Source organism: Larus michahellis, chromosome 2 (genome assembly GCF_964199755.1).
Source record: "Larus michahellis chromosome 2, bLarMic1.1, whole genome shotgun sequence".
NCBI lineage: Eukaryota > Metazoa > Chordata > Aves > Charadriiformes > Laridae > Larus > Larus michahellis.
This window is the reverse complement of record NC_133897.1, coordinates 132,640,298-132,666,988: the sequence shown is the minus strand read 5'-3', so window position 1 is coordinate 132,666,988 and position 26,691 is coordinate 132,640,298. Positions and strand designations below refer to the sequence as shown.

Here is a 26,691-nt window from a genome sequence, read left to right as displayed (position 1 = left end):
AAATTCTTTAGTTTTAGAGTTATCTGTGCCTCGTTTCCTTTCTTTCATAATAAATAATGGAGGCCACATACTTAATTGCAAGATTAGACTAAGTATCAAATATCTAATTTTCCTACAAGCATCTCTAAACAATGTTACTATAAATAACACTTTTTAAAAGTCATTAGATTGATGATACATTGTGTCAAGTGTCACATCCAACAGATTTTTAAAACAAATGATACTTCTCAGAAATTACTATCTACAGGTATGATACTTTTCTCAGTCTTGGAAAAAACTCTCCAGGCTTTGACAAATGGATTACAAAGAGACTGGTAATAAGTGGTGGGAACCGACCTATTTCACCATTAAAAAATTAGCAATGTAGACATATAGGTCCTTCTCAAGTCTGTAGAGAAGGACTGCCATTTCCTGAGAAAAAACTCACCTTTATAAGGCTTATATCTGAGATAGACAGCAGGGCTGTTCTTTCACAGGTGCTTTTATTTCCACTGCCTGCACACTAAAGTTATCTTTAAGGCAGCTAAAGTTAGCAGAGGAGAATCCCACTCAAACTTTACAAGGTACTTTAACTTTTTGGGTTTGTTTTCTTTTGTTTTTTAAATAAAGGCTAATCCTGTAAAAGCCATTAATATGGGACAGGAAGTTTTTATGCTCTGAATCAGCCTAGTTAACATGCATGTAGTACTAGAGAGTGATTCAACGATGTTGGACATTTTCTCATTGCAGTTCATTTTTGTTCTTTCCGAAAATTTGTCCATTCAGCAATGCCTAACTAATCATTCCAATGTGTTCAAAAATTGAAAGAAAAAGCAGACCAAGGAAATATTATGCACTGCCAATGCAGCAGCAAAAAAAAAATAATAATACCCTGGAATCATAAAGATAAGATAAAAGTGCATTTAATATTCCAGAAGTACACACCTCTTGGAAACTGTAAGGCTGATAAAACTGCTACGCATTATGCAGGCAAAACTCTACCAAGCTCATGGAAAATTTAGGGGGCAGGAGTGTTTCAGTATGATTTCTGTAATAATACTGACATTCTCTAATCAGTACCTCTCAAAGATGAGCAGTATTTACTTGCTAATTTTCTCGTCATTATATTTCAAGTTCTTCTCACAGTAATAAGTTACATTAGGTATACTGATGTTACTGCAACATAAAACACAATCTAGTCTTCACTTATAGTAGCTCTTAAACACAGCAAAAACATTAAATTGAAAATCTTACTTCTGATAAACTGCTTCTCTGAGTAGTGACAGTTCCAACAATGTCTCCACTCATTTGCACAGAAAGCCCTGAAGCAGCGCTGAGGGTCCTCCCCATTTGGCTCTTAGATGTCAAAGATCTGCTTCTTTGCATACTAATGATGCCTTCCCTATTTCCTTGGTTGCTAGGGGTAAGAGGCCATGACAGCAAGCTATTCGGGGTCACGGGCCTGCTCCCCGGCGTTGATGGAGTTGGTGGCCTGTTGGTTTGTGTACCGGCTGTTGAAGGCCTACTGTTTGCAACACTGGAGACCAGTGTTCTGCTGTTAGTGGGCAGCGGTGGTGATTTGTTTCCTTGGAGCTGAATGTTCTTCCCCGTCTGAGTTGGCACCTGAGGCCTCGGATTTTGGCCCTGTGTAGCTTGAAGATTGCCTTGATGGTCAGATGTAACTAAACTATGATGTTGGATGGTAGGGCTTCTTGAGAGCCTTGCTTCTTCCCATAGTGCTAGGTCCTTTTCAATATCTGTGCACACACACAAAAAAAGAAAAGAAAAAAAAGAAACTCACTTTCTGTTTCTCTCTGGTTTAAAACTCTTATTGATTTTCTCCAATGCAAGTGACAACCTGAAGCTGCGCAGAGAAAATCTATTCACCCTTAACATATAAGGCATCAGAATTAACAGTTCGAATGTTTGACAAGCATTTCCTCACAGTTTATTTACATTGGATTTACTGCAAACAGAGCTATCCCACAGAAATGAAATATTACCACTTCGTTGAACGTCAATACAACCTGTAAAAATCCCTCTCATTTCTTCAGAGTTATCTCTCTGTACCTTTTGCACAGATTCTCATCAGTATCAAACCAAGACGGAGCAGTGAGCTAAACTCGCCATCCTCAGCTGCAGTGAAGGGCAATCCAAAACTGGTTCAAGGCCAGACTTTTGTTTAAGCCTCGTTACCTATTGCCCAACCAAAACTCTGGGGGAAAGAACCCTTGAACTGTGGCACATCTGGATCGGTGATCCTGTTTGAATCTGGGTTTTGTGCTCTGGCCTGCCATTACTGACACAGCAGGTGATGGTGTCACCAACACCTAGAATCTAAGGAGAAAAGGTGGCCACCAGTCCCTACCCCTCACACAGCCATAAGGAATAAGACCCTATTTAAAGGCAGAACAGATCAGGGTTAGTGATGAAAAATGTCTTCTGAATTCATTTAAATTATATTAATGCTTCTAACGAATTAAATCAGACACATCCAACAAAGTTAGGTGAGGGTAGCTGGAAGTTAGGTTAGCATTGCTAACATACTAAAAGTCCTTGCAAGTAAAAACGTCAAGCTTAAGGAACAGTTTACTCAAGTTTATTTTATCTTTCACAGTTGTTATGAATTTTCACTCTCACTGTCATGTACTCTATTGTAACTTGGTTTTGATATGGATAGTTGGTTATCTTTAGAAAAGCAATGCCATTTCCCATTAAACTGTATAAGTTACAGTCTCAGAAGCTGTAAATCAACAAGGCTTTACTTATTTACACACCTGTTAAGTGAACTTATATAAAATAAGCATTTTATTCTTTATTTTGATAACAATAACTTTAGGTTCTGAAAGTCCTAAAAGATTCTAAACTGCATATTGGAAAATCAGATTTTCTTTCACTTATGTTTACCAGTAGGTATAGAAGGAATGCGATATGTAAAATAATTAAAGATGTGCTGCCTTTAACATTAACTTATTTTATAATAACACCTTGGAAACAGTAAAATAAGTTATGCTGATTTCATATTACTAGTCTAATACAAGACATTCTATACATTTCAAATGTTTTTACTAGAAAAGCTGGTAAAACTGAAATAGTCATGAAAGCCTCTGATAAAAGTGCCTCACAGCTCTTTAATGATTAAATTTTTTGCTGTTAGCAAATTTCAAAACATAGTTATTGTTTCTAGCAAACAGTTAAAAATATTTCTAATTGCTACCTTGCTGGCCTCTTAAAATTAATTATTTCCATTTTGAAATAATTACGTCTTGAATTACTTTTCCATGATTCTTTTAAAGAAATCAATATGCATCACTTTGGAACTTGTAATATGCCTGGCAAAAAATCAGGGGCCAATAAATGATAACGTGGGCTAGCTGATTTAAACCAAATGAGGAATACGTTCTTTGAAAGATTCAGCCTAGCCTACGTCTTTGCAAAATTACAGACCTCTAACGTCCCCATGATGATTCAGTATGCTAAGAAATTATCTGAATATTGCATGATTTAATAAGACTTAAATAAGCATTATATTCGGGCTCATGTTTCCCTAATTCCATATAGTAATCAAGCCTGCAGATAAACCAATTATTCTAATCATTTCTCCACACATAATTAAAATGTTTCCATAGTGTAATTATTCAGTTTTGTTTAGCACACATCCTCCTTTTGATTGTGCTTCAATATCAGCTTTTCAACCAGAAAGAAAAGAAAAAAAAAAATAATCACACGTCTCCAGCTTTTCAGTATTATCTGATCCATAGTAAATACCAGAATTGAATTATGATTTAGCATTTTTTAAATCCCTTGCCAATGTCATTTAAAGGAAAATAAAATGCAGGTAACAGGGCAACACAATGGCATCTCACTTTCATATCAGAAACACCAGAATAAGAATATGATTCATAATGTGCTTAGAAACTGTTTATGCATTTAGCAGCTCTTCTTGCGATAAAATATATTCCAGAAGTATCCAATGGCCACAGAAGCAGTGTAACAAACCAAATTGGCAAGATCATGGAATTAACTACCAACAAAAATACATTGCCCACTTGCATGTGATATAAAGCAGCCACAGTAACATAAGAGACTGGATCTTAGACAAAAGTATTATGAGCCATATATAGAGAAGGAAAAGAAAATTCATTGCTTCAGTATCTGATTTTGTAAAATCGCTGCTTTCAAACATCAAGGTACTGAGGCAGTTGCTGGCAGTTGGTGCTAGTCCCTAATTCAGGCACAGGCACCAAATTGTGCCTTATGTTAGGAATGAGTTTTATCCAGCACGTAGTCCATAAGAGAAAGCCAAGCTCCTTAAGAAGGTGTATCTGAGACAGGGGACCACATTTCATCATTACACAATTAATCCAAGTCATAATTCAGGCATCTAAATGAGTGCCTAGTATTGCGTAGAACTGATAAGTTCCGGTGTGCGTGGTAAGAAAACTGGAACAAGGAGACTTGCTGCTATCAGACACACTTGAACTTTTGCAAATGTATGAGACAAATAAGGCTAAGCAAAAACACAGCATTACTATCTGAGCTGATTCTTCATGGAAATTCTGTTATGGTTGTCTGTGAGGGGAATAATGGTCTCAAGCAGCACTGGTGTTATAATAGGACATGAATTATTAGGAATACAAGAGTCCAATGTCTAATAATTGGGCTGTTTTCTTGTGAATTTCTCAGGCAGACAAAAATTACTGAATAGTAGAACGATTGAACCCCACGTTACAGTGTTACTGAAATAACGGTCCCAAAGCCATATGACAACAGCAGCATTGATGCGAAAGAGATGACCTTGTAGGTCACACAACAGCAGACTGAACCTCGGAGACTAAGTGGATGTAGCTAGTTAGCTTACGGTCAATTAAGTATTTAAAATTCCATATTCTATTGAATACGGTGCTACCGTCAGCTTTGTCAAGAGAGATCTAAAGGAACTGCATGTTTCAGAGCATACTGCATACAAGAACAGCTTGTACAACCATGGAAGTGTGACCAGTTAGGACATAAATCAAAGTAGGGCGATCTTCACCAGACCCCTCCTGAGCAACAACCGCAGCAACACACGGGAAGGCGAGTGCCACTGCAGTGTTCAGGTCCCTGCTAGGCCACAGAAACCTGCTGACCACAGCTCAGCCTGCTGCTCTCCTGGTTCCTACTGGATGTTCCTGGCAGTTTCAGCTTGGAGAGAGGGCTCATGGATTTCAGTTTAGTTTGGCAGTGGCTACATCTCCCTCCACCTTACATACACAGTCTTTATTTTCCAGTTCTGCATTATTTTTCGTTGAGTTGGCCCACGAAGTACAGCTTTCACCATATGACAAATATCACGCATAATATAGGACTACCATGCTATAGGTCTATGTCATATCTTATAACTAAGGCTGAAGATAAGAAAATATTGATTACAAAGAACAACAAATTGCAAATTATATCCTAGGATATCCCTCATCATTTTTTTATAGAGCTCTGAAACACATTTTCACTGAAAAAAAGAAGTTTCTTTGTTTGACCTTTTAGAAATGGTTTCTCCATCAAAGATGTTGCAGGTGTTCCACTGCACTCAAGTTAACAGACTTCACTTAGTCAGAAGTCTCAGGAACGAGACGGACTTTTCCTGAAAAGTAATCTATTCTCAAGCTAAAGGTCCACTGCAGCCTCTTCTAAAGACGACTTATGTGCAGGTGAAGCATCAGTACCTCCTTATTGCATGTCTTGGTGAAATGTGAAAAACAAAAAAAAAGGTGCATTATTAAGCTGTCAGACTGCAATATATTTAACACAGTTTAACTACTGTTTAATTACTGTATTTACTGTAATTACAGCAAAGTTCATTACACCTACAAACCCAACAATAATTGTGCTGTTTCTCCTCAATGAAGAAAAAGGGAAGTTTAAAGTTTTTATCTGTTTTCATCAGCATGTGAGAGAGAGAACTTTTTCCTTCATCTAAATATTGGCAGAGCTAGCTGGGTGAGTGCTGCTCACCGTTTTATGATCCCTTGCTACCATACATACCAGCTAGGTGTTTTTCCATGGTCTGAAGTTCTTTTGCTGCTAAGGAGTCCTTTAAGAGTTTCTGCCTTGGGGAACCTCCAGGTCTGACATCCATGGCATCCAGGGTCCAAACTGTCTGAGACTTACACAGATAAAAAGGAAACGGAATACTTTTAATTTAGTTTGACATTTACATGTGAAACAATAAAAAAAAAATCGGTGTCCCCATTTAGAATAGTCAATCTGGTGCTTTTTATGTAGAATATAAAATGCTATGCAAAATATTACAAAACATCATGTCTTACTTTAAATAACATAAATAGTAGGCATTCCTTCAAATCAACAGTTCTAAAATAATTCAAATATATACCTTTACACAAGCTTTTGTTCCATGGTGAGACATCATAACAGGACAAATCCTTCCATGATTTACGTCCTGTGCAGTTCCAGTTACTTAGTGGGGGTTGCACTTACTTTAAATTACCATAACATTTGGCACCATATCTCTGCAAAGCAGCACTTCTGGGAATATCACAGAATTTCCTAATTAAAATTGCCAGCGCTGTTTTATCACTGCAAGAAGTATTCCTTTCAGGAACAACAACTAAATCATCAGGGCAACAGAGCAGTTTGGAAGGGATGCCAGCAAACAGACCACCTCCCCAGTCACTTCACTATTGAACGCTGTGGTATTCAAAATTATCTGCATTTTCTGGAACCCACTCAACACAGTCTCAAAAAATAATTTTAAAACATAATATGAGGTAAACCTGTTTTTTTAATGCTTATTTGAAATACACAGGAAATACATGACCGAGTGTGCAAGATTTGGTCATAAAAACAACAAACAAGAACATTAATTAAAGCATTCTTAACAGCCTATCTGAAATAAATTTTATATTACCTCACCAAAACATTTCATCTGTAGTCTAGGGGGTTTTGTTGATTTCCTAGGTATCCTAAAGAAACAAGGCTTATGCAATGGTCTTCTCATTGTCATTCACCTCTTACTAATTTTTTAATCTTTCGGTAAATGTCAAAAATATTCAGAGAGGGGCCACCGTTTCAAAGACATTAAACTGCTGTAATTTCAGGGAGAAGAATGATCAAGCAGAGGAGGGAGACCCAAACTGGTGACACCATTCAAGGGAAACACACCGGGCTGCAGTGCCACACGCGCTGCCGGGCTGGAACTGTGTCACCAGTAGGTATGTGGGTTGCTGCAGGCAGCTGCAGAACGTGATGGTATTTTTCTGGCTGGACTCTCATCTCATAGGGAAAGGTGTACATCAGTTCAAAGGATGAACACAAAAATACAGGTTTGATATCATTTCTATTCACAAACAATTTGCTTTAACCATAAACACTAAATAAAATACTGTGGCTGCCTTCCTTTTTAGAAAAGTAAGCATAAATCTACAGAAGTAAAATGTTATGTGAAATATATTTTGTATAATTTTTAATTTGTTCCAAATAAAGACTTTTTTGCTTTGCATGCATCCGATCATTGTGAACCATGTATCTTTAAAATATGTTAACACAGATTCATATTTATAAAGCAACAGCTATACTGTAATGCTGCACGCTCATACATAAAAAAGCCTAAGCATATTTACTAGCATATGAAATAATAGTTCAAAGCAGCAGATAATTCTGTTGTTATTAGCTCACAAAATTTTTAGAACACTAATGACGTTTTTGGATTTGCCAATTGTTTTCTACGCTAGTACTGTGCTGGTTAAAGGTTTAATCCCAGGTAAATACATAGAAACAGCTGAATAAAACATTAAGTTACTCAGAAGTGGAACTGATCCTGCAAACACATTTATTTCAGATGTATCCCTAGACCTGATTCACCTGTTCCTCCAAGAGATTTTGAGCATTTGTCGCTTCAGTCCTCATTGTGAATTCTCCATCCAAATCATAAACTGGCTTGTTGAGGTCACTACAGAATATTGATCTGTATTAAATTACTCACATCTCTAAATGTTTATTCCTAATAGATATTAGTTACCCAATACCTACCTCAAGATGAAAGAATTTTTTATGCTGTGAACAATTCTTCTGAAATAAACAAAACTAAATAAGAGATGGGAAGGGGGAATAGAGCCTGTAACAAAACTTCAATATTTTAATTTTCAATCTGTTTTTAGATATACTCTCATGTCCAGATTTTTATGGTGGAAAAAGGCCATTTTTATATACATTTTATAGTGTATATTTTCATAAGGGGCAAAAACCAGCAGGACTTCGATAATGACTATGGGGGAAAAAAATCCCCAAGGTTATAAGGATGAATCCCTTTTGAATACACAATTTTATGCACAAATACAACTCTGATGAAATACGGAATAAAAACTAGTCAGTGGTCTATGGTAATACTTGAAGACCAAACTGCTCTTCTAATATTCTTAACTCTGAGTATTCAAGTTTATCATAAGCAAATTATTAGGGGTTGTAATTATGGGTATTATATTTCCCTAACCCCTAAAAACACAGAGTTCCAAATGTTAGGCTAGTGAGAGGGTTTCACTCTCTATGTCTTGTTTTCTGGAAAGGCAATGGAGTTATCTTTCTCTTCTACAAACCTCTACTGTTTCTTCTTACATTCCGCCCTTTCCTGTACTGTGCTTCTTTCCTTTAAGCACAGGAATCATGTAAGACACATACAACTAAGGCAACTGTCTGAGTAAAGTCAGCTCTCTACAGCCTGTAGCAGAATCTAAGATAAACAGAGAAAAATTATTCTTTAATGGTAGTCATCATGGTAGTGCTTTAGACGTTTATATAAGCATGAGTAATGTTTAAATTAAATCACTTGCAATTAGGAGACTCCAAATCACAAAGATCATCAAACATCAGCACTACCTTTGTACGTTTCAATACAGGATTTAAAATCTTATCTAAGTTCATGTAAGACATATCGATATGCCTGTGTATAAGGAACACAAAGGCAGGGACACGCATACATTTAATAAATACTTGTGTTTGTCTTCATCCTGTTAACACACAGCTACAAAGCCATAAAGAGTTTGTGTTCAGTTCTGGATGTAGCATGGATGTATACATTAATCTTGTATATGATTTAAAACAAATACATTTACATATATTCAGTCTCTACCATTACATATTGTTATAAGTTCAATAATATCATAAGCTTATGGCATTTAGTCAGACAATAGCTTCACAAAATACCAGAACAGTATTACAATACTAGTTATGGAAGATGAGATATTTAATAGTAGCAATTTAATTTCATGATAAATTACATGCTTATAATAGTGCCTTCCAATTAAACACTCACTTGATAGAAAGCAACAATGATCTGGGGAAAAAACTAAAAACTAAAACTGTAGTGTAACCTTTTTTTGTTCCTTCTCTGAACCTAGATATTTCAGGGCTATAACCAACAACATTTTTGGAGGCAGGCTCAGGTAATGTTTTTTTCTATATATCTAAATAATACTGAACATAATTATTATTTTTTTTTTAACATTTTGAGACTATGAGTTCATCTATGTGAATAATGCATAAACACAGACAGAGGTCCTCCATCATACCATTTATGCAACAGCCTTATTCCTAAAAGATAAACACAAGCTGAAAGTAGGGGATGTTATCAAGGCGGTTTTGGAAGCATGTCAGTTCAAATGAACGGAAAAATGAATCTGCAGAGCTCTAGCAGAATTCGCTGGTGCCCCTTCTCTCCACTGGATGAATGGCAGCAGCTCAGATATGTCACTTAAGAAAGAGATTCAGGCTGGCAAGCCACTTATTTAAACCTTCTTATTCCACTTCACCAAAACTTATCCTTTGCCTTCTGGCCAGGAATTGCAGAAATAAAACACTAATGTCAGCTAACTTGGACTTTAATAAGAAAGACAGCAGACGGAAAGTAGTTGAAAAATATAGCGTATATGTATGAAATATGTGCATAGAAGTCCTTCCAATTCCTTCAGTATCTTCCAAACTACAATTGACCTTGATCATTCATTAAGGTATATAAATATTAGTACAAAATTTATAAATGGCCTATTTACATTAACAAGATTAACAAGATCTAAATATGAGGATGTTCCTGCCTGAAAGACATCCTTGTCTTTCTAACTTGTAGAAGCAGCTCTGGCCCCTGTTCATCACCTGCAAACTTTGAAGGTGAGGCAACGTCTCTTTGTGCCAGAAATATGTTCCAACAAAGCCCTCAGGATACATTTGTCAACATTTAAGGTCAACTATGTGTCCATTTCTCAAGTGGCTTTCTTTACACATCATCATAATTTCTTCACATACAATGGAATCATAGAATCATTTAGGTTGGAAAAGACCCTTGGGATCATCGAGTCCAACCATCAACCCCACTCTACAAAGTTCTCCCCTACACCATAACCCCTAACACCACATCTAAACGACTAAAACACATTCAGGGATGGTGACTCCACCACCTCCCTGGGCAGCCTATTCCAGTGTCTAACCATTCTTGCTGTGAAGATTTTTTCCTAATGTCCAGTCTAAACTTACCTTGTTGCAGCTTGATCCCATTCCCTCTTGTTCTATCGCTAATTACCTGTGCGAAGAGACCAGCACCAACCTCTCTACAATGGCCTTTCAAGTAGTCGTAGAGAGTGATGAGGTCTCCCCTCAGCCTCCTCTTCCTCAAACTAAACAGTCCCAGCTCCTTCAATCGCTCCTCATAAGATTTATTCCCCAGGCCCTTCACCAGCTTCGTTGCCCTCCTCTGCACTCGCTCCAGCACCTTGATATCTCTCTCGTATTGAGGTGCCCAAAACCGGACACAATACTCAAGGTGTGGACTCACCAGTGTTGAGTACAGGGGGACAATCACCTCCCTCCTTCTGCTGGTCGCACTATTTCTAATACAAGCCAGGATGCCATTGGCCCTCTTGGCCACCTGGGCACACTGCTGGCTCATGTTCAGCCGCTTGTCAATTAGAACCCCCAGGTCCTTTTCTGCCAGGCTGCTCTCCAGCCACACTTCCCCAAGCCTGTAGCGATGCATGGGGTTGTAGTGGCCCAAGTGCAGGACCTGGCACTTGGCCTTGTTGAAGCTTATACCATTAACATTGGCCCATCAATCCAATCCATCCAAGTCTCTCTGTAGAGCCTCCCTATCCTCATGCAGATCAACACTCCCGCTTAACTTGGTGTCATCTGTGAATTTACTGATGATGCAGTCTATGTCCTTATCAAGATCATCAATAAATAAATAAATTTAATAGTGGCCTTCCAGTACCCAAAGGGGGCCTACAGGAGAGATGGGGAGGGACTGTTTGCAAGGGCATGTAGCGATAGGACGAGGGGCAATGGTTTTAAACTAGAGCAGGGTAGGTTTAGATTAGACACGAGGAAGAAGTTCTTTACAGTAACGGTGGTGAGACACTGGCACAGGTTGCCCAGAGAGGTGGTGGAAGCCCCATCCCTGGAGACATTCAAGGCCAGGCTTGATGAGGCTCTGAGCAATCTGATCTAGCTAAAGATGTCCCTGCTTAGTGCAGGGGGGTTGGACTAGATGGCCTTTAAAGGTCCCTTCCAACCCAACACATTCTATGATTCTACGATTTCTTTGCTGAATAGCTTAAATATCTTAAATAGACACATTTGACAGAGATCCCTCCAAATACAAAAAATTCCCTTTATTGAACAATTTGTTTGCAAGTGTCCCTTCTGTTCTGACCAAGCAGCTGGCAAGGACAGTTGTTATTCACCCAGCAGAACTTTTTGTGCAATATTTTGTTTGAAGAATCTTCACACAACATGTACTTTCTGTAAGAGTTGACCACAGGTTTAAACTTTCAGCTTCTGTAGTCTGTTCAAGGACATCAGGTAAGCTAGTCAACATGGGGTTTTGGTACTGTAAAAATAATAAACATTCTCAGAGCTCTGTTGCAATATTGGCAGCCATCTCTAATCCCCACCTTCCACATTAGGGCCTGTTCTACTTGAAATGCCGTGTAATTGAAATTACAAGCTTTTTGCTTCCCGTGGCAGTCGGCCAGCACATTTTACACTAAACCTTAAACTAAAAAAAATGGTAGTTTAAGTTAACTTACACATCGTTTTTCTGTTTACAGGCAAGAGGGAAGGAGGAAATATGTGGGCTTCTGGGAATCACATTGGTTTCAGTTTGTGAAATGTAACTAGAATAATTGTTTTCTAAGCTTCAGTCCTGTTTTATTTACTGCTATTTGGACTAATATTTTTGAATTTGTCATGCCCAAGAAACCAAAATTTCAGACAGGTCAAAACAAGGCACTCCTTGATCTTTTTTTACAGCTATTTTTTTTACATTCAGAAAATGCTTTCAATTTGAAACTACATTTTAGAGGATTAAGTATTTTCAAATAAGAGTATTTTCACTCCAGAAGACATCTGTGCCTCTGTCTGCCCCATGAAAAGTCTCCTTGGAAGCACTAACCACACAGTGTGTGCAACACCTGCCAGTGGGGCTGATAAACTGAACTTGTGAGGAGCAGGAGCCTGTCTGGAAGCGGTCCTTATCCCTGGGGATCTGGGCAGGGAGATGGGGCAGCCCTACCACCCATCACAGGGGTCAGGCAAGCCCCCAGGGTGCCTCAAGTTTTGCAATATGCAACATGATATCAGCAAAAAGAATACCAGCAGGTAAGAAGTGAAAAAAAATTTTAAGTACTTCAGGTGCTCTCCAAAGTCATAGTGAATTTTAAAAGTAAGAACTAATTATTTTGCAGCTGCATGTACAAAGTACTATGTCTATTTAATGGATTTTTTTTTTTTTTTTTTCGATAGAGGAGGTCTCAACCAAAGAGGTTCAAGGTATATAATTCAAGCTACTTGCTTAAATTCTTGCAGGAAATATCACTTACTTCCCAAGAACCTAGATATTATATTTTTCTACTATCTTTTATTGTTAATCTAGCTAACAGTAATTAAACTTATTTATTTGCATGGGTTTTTTGGACTAGCTGTGGAAGAGTTGTACTAATCTAATATTATCTTAGTTTTACAGAAGATTTAAAATTTAAAAATTTAACTTTATATGCCTGTATTTCCACATAAAAAAGTCAACTTGGATTGAAAAACTTTTGTATCAGAACATACTAATTTTGTGTGCATAATACATAAATATGACCTTTATAATTCATACTACCTCACAGACACACTGCTGTTCCTGATGTGGCAGTGGAACCTTAAAATACTTATTTTAAAGACTAACCTGCTAAATGTTAAGCAGTGACCACAATCCAGCAAATAATTTATAGATTTAGTTAAATACTGAAGTTTGGGTGATTTAGAGTTTTGTCGATCATCCTCAAACTTGAACAAGTCATTAAGTTGTTTCTCAGCACTGTTTCCAGGGAAAACAGTGGGAAAAGCAATTACAGTTTAAATCATGTGTCACCAGAATATAGGTGTATTCAACATAGATTGATAGAAAGAATTAAAAGCTTAATTTTTTCATGCGCATGAAGCCTCATGTCACTTCACAAATTGAGTTACTGTTAAGGAATTTCTGTATTTATCGCAGAAAATCCATGTGTGCGTATTCCTTCCAGGAAAGCAACTGAAAAGTTCCAAAGCAGCAGGGAAAACAGGAGAAAATGTAAAACAAAACACCTTTATAAAACAATTCATTAGAGTATTTTCCCCACAAAAACCCAAGGCAAATTCATGCAGAATTGGCTTTTGCAGTTAGACAACCTTTTTTTTCCACAGTTTCTGTTACACTTGAATTGTTTTGCCTTACATGGATAATTTGCAAAGAAAAATATACCTTTTTATGTGCAAGGTAAGATGAGTGAATGCAAAGATTCACATAAAAAAATAATAAGCATGAGTCCTTTTAGATCCAGGTGGTAAAAGAAGCAACTCAGAGGGAAGGCAAAGGCCACGTAATGTGAATTGCCCAGTGAATGTGCCCTCTTTCTTTCTGTTAGTCAGTGTACATTTAGTAACTTCTGATACCTTACTTTTCCATTTCTGCCAGAATTCCAGCCCACCTCATTTTTTCCCGGTATCACTTCATTGTTTTCTTAAAGATTGCTAGCCACGTATTTATAAAACTCATCTACATAAAGTAAAATAGGATGAGTTTACCACACTGCAAAAATCTCAAGAAAAGGCTTTGCATTTTGTCTAGCATGTTTTGTTACATTAAATGTTTGTCAGAAAGTGAGCTCTGCAGTAAACTAGGATTTCTAAGGACATTCTGAATGCTTGCTTACACTTTGAATCCTTGCAAAACACCTGGGAAGAGTGGCGATTCCTGTAAATACTTCAAACTTGTTTTTGCTAGCATTACTCGTTTATTCATTCAGTACGCTTTGTTTGGGATTGCACAGCACTGAAAATATAAGTTCTCAATTTTTCAAATAATAACGCTCTGCGTGAGAAATAAAGCATAACAAAAGATTCTATTAAAAAAGTTCTAAAGGAAAAAGGTCTAATTAGAAAAACTTCCAGATTCTTCAGAAATATAACAGTAAACATATATAATGTTACCAGAAAATCATAATGTAACCCTAGTATAAATTACATGAACCATGTTCCAGACATAGATGTTGCCTATCTTTTCTAAGTACTCGTATCCAGAATGCTTTAGTCTCCACATCAAAGGTATTACATGTGGATTTATACATGAGACATGAAAAAAGCTCTTTTCTAAAGATCTTTATGCATAATTCCTGCTGCTTTATCCTAGTTTTTCTCAAAACGCTTCTCTGAAGGCCAAGGCATTTTGAAAGAAAATTTGTTAAATATATATGAGTGGAGAGAAATTTATGATAATGATCCATTTAACTAGTAAGAGACTCAAATTACCCTATTGGAATGCAGTACCAGTATTAAACATGGCACACCTTGAACCAGATCAGGAATTTTTAGATGTAATATGCACACTTGAGTGAATGCCATGAACCAATTTGTCCAATTTATGAGAAATGTCTGATCAACATCATATTTATTCTCTTTTTCCCCCATCTTGTGTCTCATATAGTAACTCATATCTCCTATAATATCTGAAAATCACTTAAAGTCACGAGAATGTATTTTGGTATCAATTCTGAAGTAATTTTACAGATGTATTTCTTACTGTTTTGAAGAATTTGTGGGAATCCATTGCAAGAATGCATTTATCTTCACAGCCTTCCTATGAGGAATCTCAGTTTTACCTCTGTATTTTATAGGTCAAGATTGTCAAAGAATAAGTCTCACTGGAAGTTACTAGGGGACCATGAAACAGATCTCTGCTCCTTCAGAGCTCTAAAAGGCAGCAACAACAGTTGGAACATTTTTTTCTTTTTTGAGGAGATAGAGTGGCAGACAAACATAGAGTGTTGGATAGCCGAATCTCACTCTGAATAACAAGCCATTTTGAAGAGATAAAGTACACAATCAGCTAGCTACACACTATTTAAGCAAGAACTTTAAGATACAAAAAAACCCACAAGAGCGGATGAACTAACAGTTACTGGTTTATGCCTCCTTAGTAACTTAGGCAAAGGAATTTTCCAAGAGCTCAGGAACGCGAAGCTATCTGCTTTTCCTCCAGGGAGGGGTTGGGTGGGCAGAGCAATAGCTGCAACTGCTCTTCTTGCCTTCTCTTTGCAGCACTGGCAATAACAACAACAGCCAGTGTGGCTTTCAGGGATTCAGCCCAGGCAACTTTGCTGCCTCTGGCAGTCTACTGCTCCAAACAACCTTACCAATGTCTAGAACTAGCAGAGCATTAAATGATACACGTACATACTGTTTATCCATTCATAAGCATGCACACACAGAACATATATCTAAAAATACACAGTTGAAGGCCGTACATTTCTGTAGCACAATTTTGGTAATAAACACAATGATCTCTTGTTTTCCTTGTATATTTATTTTTCTCTATATCTCAATTTATTTGTTGCCCTTTCCTTATGCCACATGTCTGCAGAACTGAAAAATCAAAGCTGGTAGCTGCGGGTCCAAATCAATAAGAAAAACATGGTTCCTGCTGCAAAATTTATTATACCTCTCTGTTCACTGCTGTGAAGCAGAAAGGACACTTGAGAAAGAAGCTCAAAGCAATGGCAACTAAAGCTCTGCTCCTTACTCTTTTTGACCAATATCTGCAAATACTCTGTGATGTTCTTGCACTCCAAACTCTCAAAGAGCTTTAGGAATTGACCTGGAAGTCCACTTCTGCCAACTGTTTTGATAACTCTGGTTGGAAATACAATATGTTCAGTATTATTTGGCTTTAGCAGTAGTAGTACTTAATCAGCTGTCTGAAAGACTGCACGATCAGTCTGCATTGACATTTTTCTTTTTTCTTAAATACTGTCCTTTTTTCCTCAGCTAACAAACAGCGAACCCTTTTTTTCAATTTATCAACACTAAAGCGTGCTATAAACCAGTATTGCTATGGTTGAATGGGAATTAATGTGTCCTCTTTACAGCTGTGTAAGATTTTGCAAAAACAAACAACTATTGTCGTTATTTGCCTCAGAAAACAAAGCAATCCTTTCTTTAACCTATGTTCAAATTTCTGATGCAATACAATGACAAAATTCTGATTATATAACTTCTAAAAAATCATTTTATTGCTGGCTATATTTTCTGCAAACTGCAAATCTGGAAGGATTTTCTTAAATTTCAAAATAAAAGAACTGATGAAAATACTACCAGGCATAATACTGTATTCTTCAAAACAATATATAAATTAACCATATATTTTAATTAGACACCTCCTGTTTATTAGTATCCACACAACTGTTAACAAAAAGCCAAATTACAGTTGAGATATTATAATTTCATATTTCATAATGAAATTTAGAGTTTTCATTATTTTGTTCTCTTAATTTTGTAGAATTGAATATTATCTGGTAAAATGGATATTTGACTAACCTTTAAGAACATACAGACACAGGATAAAATGACTGCACTTTCAAAGGGAACTATACATGTAAATCCAACAACATATGGTTTTGTATGAGATTATAATAATTTCCTTCAAAATATCACCTTTCCTAGAATGAAAAAATTAGAACAGACAGAGAACTGAAAATTCAGATGGGTTAGGTATATTAAGTTTTCTTCTCTCTAGGATAACAGCGCTGGCAAGCACAACTTTTATCTTTATGCAAAATTTCTGTTGATCTATTTTTAAAAATTACAGGATTATGCGTAAGGGAAGATACTTACAGATACTGCCACTTGAGAGGCACTCTGAAATTCATCAATATCTTCCGTAAGTGTTTCAACCCCAGGTACTTGAGCTGTTCCAAAGAGGTAGAAGAGAAGTAAATCACTCTCATTAAGTAAGCATTAGTCACTTTGAAAATAAGATGCCTATAAATTAACTGCTGGGAAGGTATATGTGGCTACTATAAACTCACTGCTTTTCAGTTACACTTCAATGGATTTTAATTTATGTTGGATTTTAATTTATGTCTGATTTTAATTTACAAGCTTAATGCAATGTGGAACAGTGTCTCTAACACGATTAGAGTGATAAGCAAGCTTCCTTCAGCTGCCAAGGTGTCTTGTGGGTTATTTATTACTTTTACTATTAAAACTAAATACTTGTCCTTTACACAAGTGAGTAGTGAATCGCCAGCTTTAATAAAATCAATAAAATTAAATTTAATTAATTCTGTTAAACTAATTAGAATATAGTTAAAATCCTTGAATCGAGAAGTTCTGGTCACTTTAGGCAACGTTCAAAAGCCAGGCAAGCTATAACTTTTGCCCATACTGCCACATTTGTAAAACAACATGGCTTGGTGAGAAGTTTAGAATGCCTCTTTGACACATATGTAAGGACTTAAAACAGGATTGATGTACCTATGTAAGAGAAAGCAATTTCCAAGTAACATGCTATGCAGTTTCACTCTTTGCATGACAGTCTGTTAGGCCCTTAGATGCTGTGAGCAAGTAGCCTAAGAAAACAAGATGCCCTGATCTTCCCTAGGTTCTGCTGTTACTCAGACACTTAGCAGGGAGGTCCTTACATCTCCAGGGTACCCTGGTTTGTTAAACATCTCTGACAACAATAAAGACAGACCTACGCTGAAGTACGGCAACCATGCTTACCACACTCATTGCAAACACAAATGGAAACGGAGGAAGAAGAGGTGATGATGATGCAAAGTTCTGGTCAGAGAACTGTGCAGGAAGTGGGAGACGATGACACATTTTTGCCACTGCCATATCTAGTTGTCAACCCTAATTCCCACATATTTGCATCCTTATTAATCTTTTTACCCTGATCATGCAGTTCTATCTGGAATAGCATTATATGTGTTTCATACATTCCTATTTCTGTTGAACATCCCCAGTTTCAAACTTTTGCTCTACATTCAAATGCCTGTTCTGAATTTTCTAATATATTGTCACTTTAAAGGAAAAAAAAATATGTAGAAGCTACACATCCTAGTCTTTTCAAGTTTCTTCAAACAGGAGCTGGCTAACTGCAAATACTAAAAAGCAGTGACTCCTGTTTGATAGGGAACGAGCTACTGATGTGAAATTTGCTTAGTAAAATTTATTTAGCAAACTAAATATTATGTATCGCAGCATAATCTGTAGATCTAATAACACAGTAGAATAGGAAATACCACATGTACACACTGTGGCATAGTACCATATAATCTATCATTTTCAGTCCAATTATATCACTCCAGGTAGAGCCGCAAAAGAAACAAGTCTTTGCCCACACCTCAGAAATATGCAGAGTTGCACACTAGACTGCAAAGTAACTCACTTTATGAATAGCTTTTCTCAGACAAATTGAGGAATGGTTTAAAAGTTTAGAAGTGCTACATTTTTCATTTATCCAATATTAAGAGTTTACTACCTAATAAGTTATTGTATTTTAAGCTTCCTTCTACAAGAATGCACTGACTGCAAAGATCTTATTTGCAATAATGTTTTCTTTTCCTGCCTTATATCGTGGCTGTCACTCAAAGGGTAAGGTACTTTTCAGAAAAAGAGATTGAAATAAGTGAAACAAGATCCTATGGTACTTACAGGCAACTGGAATTAAATGAACAGTTATCCTTTAGTGATATTATTTCTTAATATCCAAATTAAAAAAAAATACACAGTAGTAGATGACCTCTACAGTCCCCCCAATCTGAAAAACAGACTGGGGGTTGACAGATGCAGATTTTTTACTTATCAATCCTGTTGCAGTGTCTATCTTTTGAAGCATCAGCTGTTCTCCACGTCTATCTGTACAGAACAAGAGCAAGCTTAATGGAGGACTGATCCAAGAGACAAACTTGACAGGCTTGGCACCTACAGGGGAAATTTGCTGTGCGGTCACTGAAGCTGCTTCTTCTAACCAAAATCAAGAACCTAGCTATTACATTCTTCCCTTGAAGTGGTCCAATGGGAAAGAGAAACAGTTTTGAGAGGTATAGTTTAGGACAGTAAAAAGAAACTGCAGCGTTAAAGCGCCCTGTGTTCTACAACCTTGAGACCTGATTCCCATCTCTCATTTTTACTACTTAGATCAAACACAACTCTGTCCAATTCAGCAGGATTATACTAGAGGGAAATCAGTGTAGCGGCTAATTAGAACCAGATCCAGATTGCCAGTGGTCAGTATAGTGCCTGATGCTGCAGGTGGTCTTTTTACATAAGCTATTACTCTGACTTTATTAGGTGGAATTGCTTTAGTAGGGCTTATTTATAAGGGCTGTTAGATCAGATGTGCTGCCAATTACTTCTGAACCTAGTTCATCTGAAATCCACAAGAGAGATGCTCCAGATCTAACAACTTAACAATTTCCCACTAACCCAGAAACAGATCATTATCTAAAGAAAGCTACCCTCAACTTTGCTGTGCATCAGCACCTTGCTTTCCTATTCTTGAATGAATGGTTTACCTCAGCACTTCCCAATGCATAGTTTCCTCTCAGTAAGGTCATTGGTACTGATAAGTAAGAAGAGAAAATAAATTCAAATAAACGTGGTAAATGAAGCCTGTTAGTCACTTTTTCATGATATAATACATTCTTCAGAGAATATAACTAAAAATTCAGTGCAACATGATGCTTTGGTTACTTAGGGTTTTCTAACAATATCTTTAGGAGTCTCTTTTATCATCTTCTTTTCGTACATAATATTTATTGGAAATAAATATCAGATGCACAGAAAGCAAGCAATGATGTGCTGCATTTATAGGAAAGATTGATAGAACGGGCAGTTGCCTGAGTTCTGTGCCTGTTTCTAGTCTGTGCCTACTTGTAAAATCCAGCTGTGCTTTTTTCAAATCAAAATGTATTACTAGCCAAAATTGCAGGAAAAAAAACAATATTTTGAAAGGCTGAACATTTCTGAGACTGACTCTTGACAGAAATTTGTCAGTACCTCACTGTTGACCTCAGTCCTTTTGCGCTAGGCGCTTTGCTGTTCTCTAGCTATATGACTAACAGGTTCATGTGTGCACACAGACATGAGGTAGATGTGTTTATAACAACACGAATGTCATTGCCCCACCTACCTAACCTACATTTTTATTGGAGATGTTTTTTTAGAAAGCGCGTTCTCCATCTCTGTGTCTATGCTGACTACAGAGTACCCAGCAGCGTGTAACGTGGTCCAAGTTACAATGGCTTCACACTCTGCGACAATGAAAGATCCAGCTCCACTATTACACAGCATTATTCTGACAGTTCCACCTTCTTTAATCCCAGTGCCTCTGCCACTTAGCAACAGTTTACTATTTTACTGAAGTCTACAGTTTCAGAAGATGGCATGGCAAAGCAGGCACATCTCCACTTCAAGAACAAGGGTACACCAGAAGGAAAAAGGAAGGCAGAGATCTGTTCAAAACAAACTGTTTCAGGAAGTGTAGGACTTTTTCCTACATGTATGTCTTACCCCTCTACTTGTTTCTGCTGCAATAATCTCATGCTTGCACATCCTCTTTCCCATCCCAAACAAGCCACCACCACCTCCCTTCCTGGGGATTACTCTCCTAAGAGAAGAATTCTGCCTTCTTTTCACAGGGCTTGAGAGCAGTCACTGGTCTGGGTCTCTCTTGCTGAAAATCATCATCAAGCTTGTAAGAACATCATATTTCGAGATTCTGAGTCCCCTATTAATTTTTTTTTATACAGCAATCAGTAGCAGATGAAAGGAAAAACAAATGGCATGACTGCACAAAGCCATGCATTCTCCCAAAACCAGTTTGAAAAATTTATCTTTAAAGACATACTAGTTACTAATGCTGACATACATTGGTTTGCAAATGAGGCAAGGAAATGACTGAAAGCTCAGGTTGCCTTCATAGTTAATAGCACACCTAATAACACCAAAGAGCAGACAATTAGCAGGATAATTAAAAACAAAAGTTAGTTCCGATTTGTTTTGCATTAATTAATCAACATAGCTAACTTGTCTGTGGCTGCTGAAGATTAAACTGCAAATCAAATCCTCCAACCAATAGACTCAGCTGGTTCTGCCCAAGGGTAAGGGAATGGACTGAAAGATTTATTTCTGCAGAGTCTCTATCCAAACCTCTATTCCTTTCTGTCTTCATTCCATTGACAGCTAAGATAAAGATAACCTTCATCAACGTAATCTTTCATAGGAAAGCAGGGCATTCTCTGGCAAGGTATCCCTTAGGAAGTGCCGTTTTCATTAGTTTTCTTGTGTTATTCTGTTCAAAAACCTGAGCAGAAATTGAAATAAGGCGGAGTGTCCTGACTGCAAATTAACACAATGTATGATTATGTTTGTACGAGGAGAAAAAAAAAGTTCTTCAGAGCTATTGTATAAAATCCTTTTTATTGTATTTTGATTCTAGTCTTTTATTGTATTTTGATTCTAGTGATCTTGTAGAGATCAAAAGTATTTCTGATACTCAATTTAAAAACAGGGGAGAAATACTGTAACTCTTTTTATTTTTACTGTATATTACTTGAATCCTGTGGATGCATTTGTAGTATTAAGTTCAATATTTCGAAGACCATTCTTTGGCTTGGAGGCCAACTGTTAATAGCCATTGTAGCTATTAAGCTATTTTACATCCAAAATAGTGTGCTAATATATAAACTGTCTACAAGGAATGAATCCTGGCCCAAAGAGGCTCCCAAAATATGCCTAGGAATTACTATGGAGTGCTGACTGGCCATGACAAGAACCACATTAGGGGTTCTTCTAACAGATTTGGCATGTAAATGATTGAGTTCAAATGCCCAGTCTGAAAGTGTTTAATCTTCTTTTACAGACATAACCTCTACTCTTAAATTCAAGATGTTAGCGTTTGGGATTTTTTTTAATGAGCAGCAAATATTTATATATAACTTACCATCAGAGTCTGACACTGCTGGCTCAGATGTTTGAGACACCATGGAGACATCTTCTGGCCTTTCTGCCAAATTATCTCCTTGCAATCTAAATTGTGGAAAAATGGAATGAAAACATTCACAATCATATTCCATAGATAAGACACAGAAGAGTGTTATCTCTGACTACGCACTCTACTCACATTTTCCTAATTAAAAGGGTAGTTTTGCTGAAAAGTCAACATCCATGGTTCAATCATATCATCCCAGATTGTCTAGTAACCAAAACTAGCCTCTAAGAAATGGTAAACTGAATCCTAGCATATGTATTTTTGTAAGACTTATTTTAACAGCAGTGGGGTTTTGGTGGCATCATGTGCATATGAAACTGCAAGCTTGCTTCACTACATTCAACAATATTTTAATTGAACAGGACTGTACTGGGTGTCTCTGTCAAGTGTTGGCAGTGGGGGGCCTGCAGGGGTGGCCTTGGTGGGGAGAGAGTGGAGCTGCCCTGTGACGGCTCCAAGAGACGTACAGAAAGACACAGCAGACCCCCTCAGACAAAATGGTGGCTCCTTGGAGAAAACATAGTAAAAGGAAGAGCAAACAATGCCACACAGGCAGAAGAGCAGGGAACAGAAAGGGTGGGAAACCGCAAGGTCAGAGGAGCAGATACTCCCCTGCAGCCCATGGTGAGGTGCACGCCGGTGCTGATATCCACTGCAGCCCATGGGGGACCCACAGCAGAGCAGCGGGATATGTCCTGGAGGGACTGAGGCCCATGGAGAATCCACAGTGGAGCAGATTTTTTCCCTGAAGGATTGCAGCCCGTGGGGATAGCCTATGCCAGAGCACGTGAAAAGTGTGAGGAGGAAGGAAGGGCAGAGAGGAGCTATTATGGAGTGACCGCGACCCCCCCATTCCTTGCTCAGGGGACAGGGAGAGGAGTCTGGAGTGAATCACAGAATCGCAGGGTTGGAAGGGACCTCTGGAGATCATCTAGTCCAACCCCCCTGCCAGAGCAGGGTCATCTTAGAGCAGGTTGCACAGGAACACATCCAGGCGGGTTTTGAATGTCTCCAGAGATGGAGACTCCACCACCTCTCTGGGCAGCCTGTGCCAGTGCTCTGCCACCCTCAAAGTAAAGAAGTTCCTCCTCATGTTTAGGTGGAACTTCCTATGCTCAAGTTTGTGACCATTACCTCTTGTCCTGTCCCCGAGCACCACTGAAAAGAGCCTGGCCCCATCCTCCTGACACCCACCCTTTAAGTATTTAGAAGTGTTGATAAGGTCCCCCCTCAGCCGTCTTTTTTCCAGACTGAAGAGACCCAAATCCCTCAGCCTTTCTTCATAAGAGAGGTGTTCCAGTCCCCTTTGTAGGCATCTTTGTAGCCCTTTGCTGCACCCTGTCCAGCAGTTCCCTGTCCTTCTTGAACCGGGGAGCCCAGAACTGGACACAGTACTCCAGGTGCGGCCTCACCAAGGCAGAGTAGAGGGGGAGGATGACCTCCCTCGACCTGCTGGCCACACTCCTCTTGATGCACCCCAGGATGCCATTGGCCCTTTTGGCCACAAGGGCACATTGCTGGCTCATGGTCATCCTGTTGTCTACCAGGACTCCCAGGTCTCTTTCCACAGAGCTGCTCTCCAGCAGGGCAGCCCCCAACCTGTACTGGTCCATGGGGTTATTCCTCCCTAGGTGAACCACCCTACACTTGCCCTTGTTGAATTTCACAAGGTTCCTCTTTGCCCAAATCTCCAGCCTGTCCAGGTCTCTCAGTATGGCAGCACAGCCTTCCGGTGTGTCAGCCACCCCCCCAGCTTTGTGTCAACAGCAAACTTGCTGAGGGTGCACTCTATCCCCTCGTCCAGGTCATTGATGAATATATTGAAGAGGACTGGACCCAGTACTGACCCCTGGGGAACACCACTCGTCACTGACCTCCAACTACACTCTGTGTCCCTAAGCACGAACCTCTGAGCTCTGTCTTGCAACCAGTTATCTCTCCACCCCACTGTCCATTCATCTAACCCACTCTTCCTAAGCTTCCCTATGAGGATGCTGTGGGAGACCCTGTCGAACGCCTTGCTGAAGTCAAGGTAGACCACATCCACTGCCCTCCCATCATCTATCCATCCAGTCATGCCATCATAGAAGGCTATCAGATTAGTCAGACATGATTTCCCCTTGGTGAAGCCATGCTGAGTACTTCTGATAGCTCTCTTTTCCTCCACATGCCTTGAGATGACGCCGAGAACGAGCTGTTCCATCATCTTTCCAGGGATGGAGGTGAGGCTGACCGGCCTGTAGTTCCCCAGCTCCTCCTTCTTGCCTTTCTTGAAGACTGGAGTGACATTGGCTTTCCTCCAGTCCTCAGGCACCTCGCCTGTTCTCCAGGACCTTTCAAAGATTAAGGAGTCTGGCCCAGCAATGACTTCTGCCACCTCCCTCAGCACTCTCGGGTGTATCCCATCGGGGCCCATGGAATTGTGGATGTCTAATTGGGCCTGGGAAAGGGGGGGGAAATGTATGGGTTTACTGTTTGTCTTTTTGTTTCTCATTACCAAAAACTATTTCAATTGGCAATAAATTAAACTAATTTTCCCCAAGTCAAGTCTGTTTTGCCCACAACAGTACCTGGTAAGCAATTTCCCTGTCTTTATCTCAACCCACAAGCTTCTTCATCCTATTTTCTCCCCTCATCCTGCTGAGGGCAGTGAGTGAGCGAGCAGCTGGGTTGGGGGCTAGCCCTCAGCCAAGGCTAACCTTGGGAAATAACCACAGGGAAATACATGCAAGAATATTTTCTCCTCCTTTAGTACATTTTAAAAGAAAAATATAGCAATTACAACAGGCTTCGTTTTCAGGCTTTCCCCCTGCATCAGCTGACTGCAATGCCTTGACAGCAATTTACAAAAATAGTCCTTGTATCTGTTCTTTTAAATGAGCATCCCAGGAGTCCCACCATCCTTCTCCGGGCTTTTATGAATCCTGAGTATGGATTCTGCTCTGAAGAAATGGTTTGCATCTCTTAACCCAATATAGCTGCCATTTACATAAAGGTTATCTTCCTTTGAATTTATTCAGACATGAAAAGAGTAAGAAAAATGCAATTCAATTTTGTAAAGCCCAGGAATCATAAAAATGCATTGAAGTAAAACCTTGGGAAAAAAAATAATTTATCTCAGAAAAAAGTTTCTTTCACTCTGTATTCTCGCTCTCTGCTGTTGCTTTACACTAAACTTTGAATTAACCTTTGAAACCAAGCAGACGCCCCAGTATCCACCCTATCCAAATTTCACATTTTATGACTCTCTCCGTTATCTACTACGTTTGAATCTTAAGTCATCTATTTGTTTGTATCAAAACCATTCCCTCCACACACAATTACTTGGTCTCCTTTTATTGCCGCTGGGACAGTTTATTTATGATGGAAAGCTCAATGTAAATTCATAACGACTCTTACCTGAGGAGGCAGTTCCATAGAACACAAAACTCCTTAAGGCAACAAAAGTGTAAAACTCAGAAGCTGTAAACCTAATTTTGAAAATGACTTCTGTTAATTGTTTATAGCTCTATACCTGGTTTGTAATGCTCTAGTTACTAATTCTTTAAAAGCCTCGCTTGTCAAACAGGCTCTTCTAAAGCTGACAGTCAAACAGAAGCAAATAACTTTGTACATTATCATAAAGATATTCAAATTGGGAGAAAACAAATTGCAAATGAAATAACCACACGAATAGGAAGATCTCAAAAGTAGTTTTCTTTTGCATTAAAATTGACCTTTCCTCCTTCGTTACATACGTATGCATGTTTACTGCAAGCACGTATGCAAGCTTATAAGGATATGCATGGAATTGCAGGAATCAGAAGTGATGTACTATTTGCTGCAGCCATGTTGATAGTTTAATTAAAAGGAAAATTACTCCAACCTTCTCTGCTTATATTGCAGTCCTTAAAAAAATTATCTCTAGAATTGGGAGCTGCTTCTTCTATCCCATCAGAATTTTCAAGATTTTATAATACATTCCCCTTCTGAGTTTTCATAAATCCAAACCATACATGAACAACTGAAATTATTCTCAACTTATTCTAGAAATTACATGTATTTAAGTAGCCCACTGCCTCATGAAAAACGTGCAAAAAACCATCTTTTTAATGTATCTGGTCAAAAAAGCCATTTCATATGATTTCCCTTTGTAGGAGGAAATGGCTGGCTGAACTGAGCGGGTGGATGGGTGAATAAGATGTTTGACATACCTGGACCTCGTTTTCACATCCAATTTACAACTTATTTATGTATTTCTTACATGTGGATTCATATTGGAATACATTCTCATGTGATTCGAGCAACAAAAAGAGTTACAAACACTACTACACGCCAAAAGAATTGTTACTTGGACTAGTCTGATTTCCTCTTCAATAGTAATACTATTC

General features: G+C 38.4%; 1 protein-coding gene across 10 annotated transcripts in view; it reads right to left on the bottom strand.

The window, feature by feature from the left end:
- Positions 1–26,691, bottom strand: part of C2H8orf34 (chromosome 2 C8orf34 homolog) — a 272,204-nt gene that overhangs the window by 111,335 nt on the left and 134,178 nt on the right. For 9 of the 10 annotated variants that reach the window (XM_074577228.1, XM_074577229.1, XM_074577230.1 and 6 more), the window contains 4 exons: positions 22,274–22,359; positions 17,155–17,228; positions 6,001–6,121; positions 1,234–1,736 (listed from right to left, as the gene is read on the bottom strand). In XM_074577228.1, the coding sequence (XP_074433329.1) occupies positions 1,234–1,736; positions 6,001–6,121; positions 17,155–17,228; positions 22,274–22,359 (784 nt within the window). Of the gene's footprint in view, positions 1–601; positions 1,737–6,000; positions 6,122–17,154; positions 17,229–22,273; positions 22,360–26,691 lie in introns of those variants that run through there. The other variant, XM_074577231.1, reaches the window with a different exon arrangement.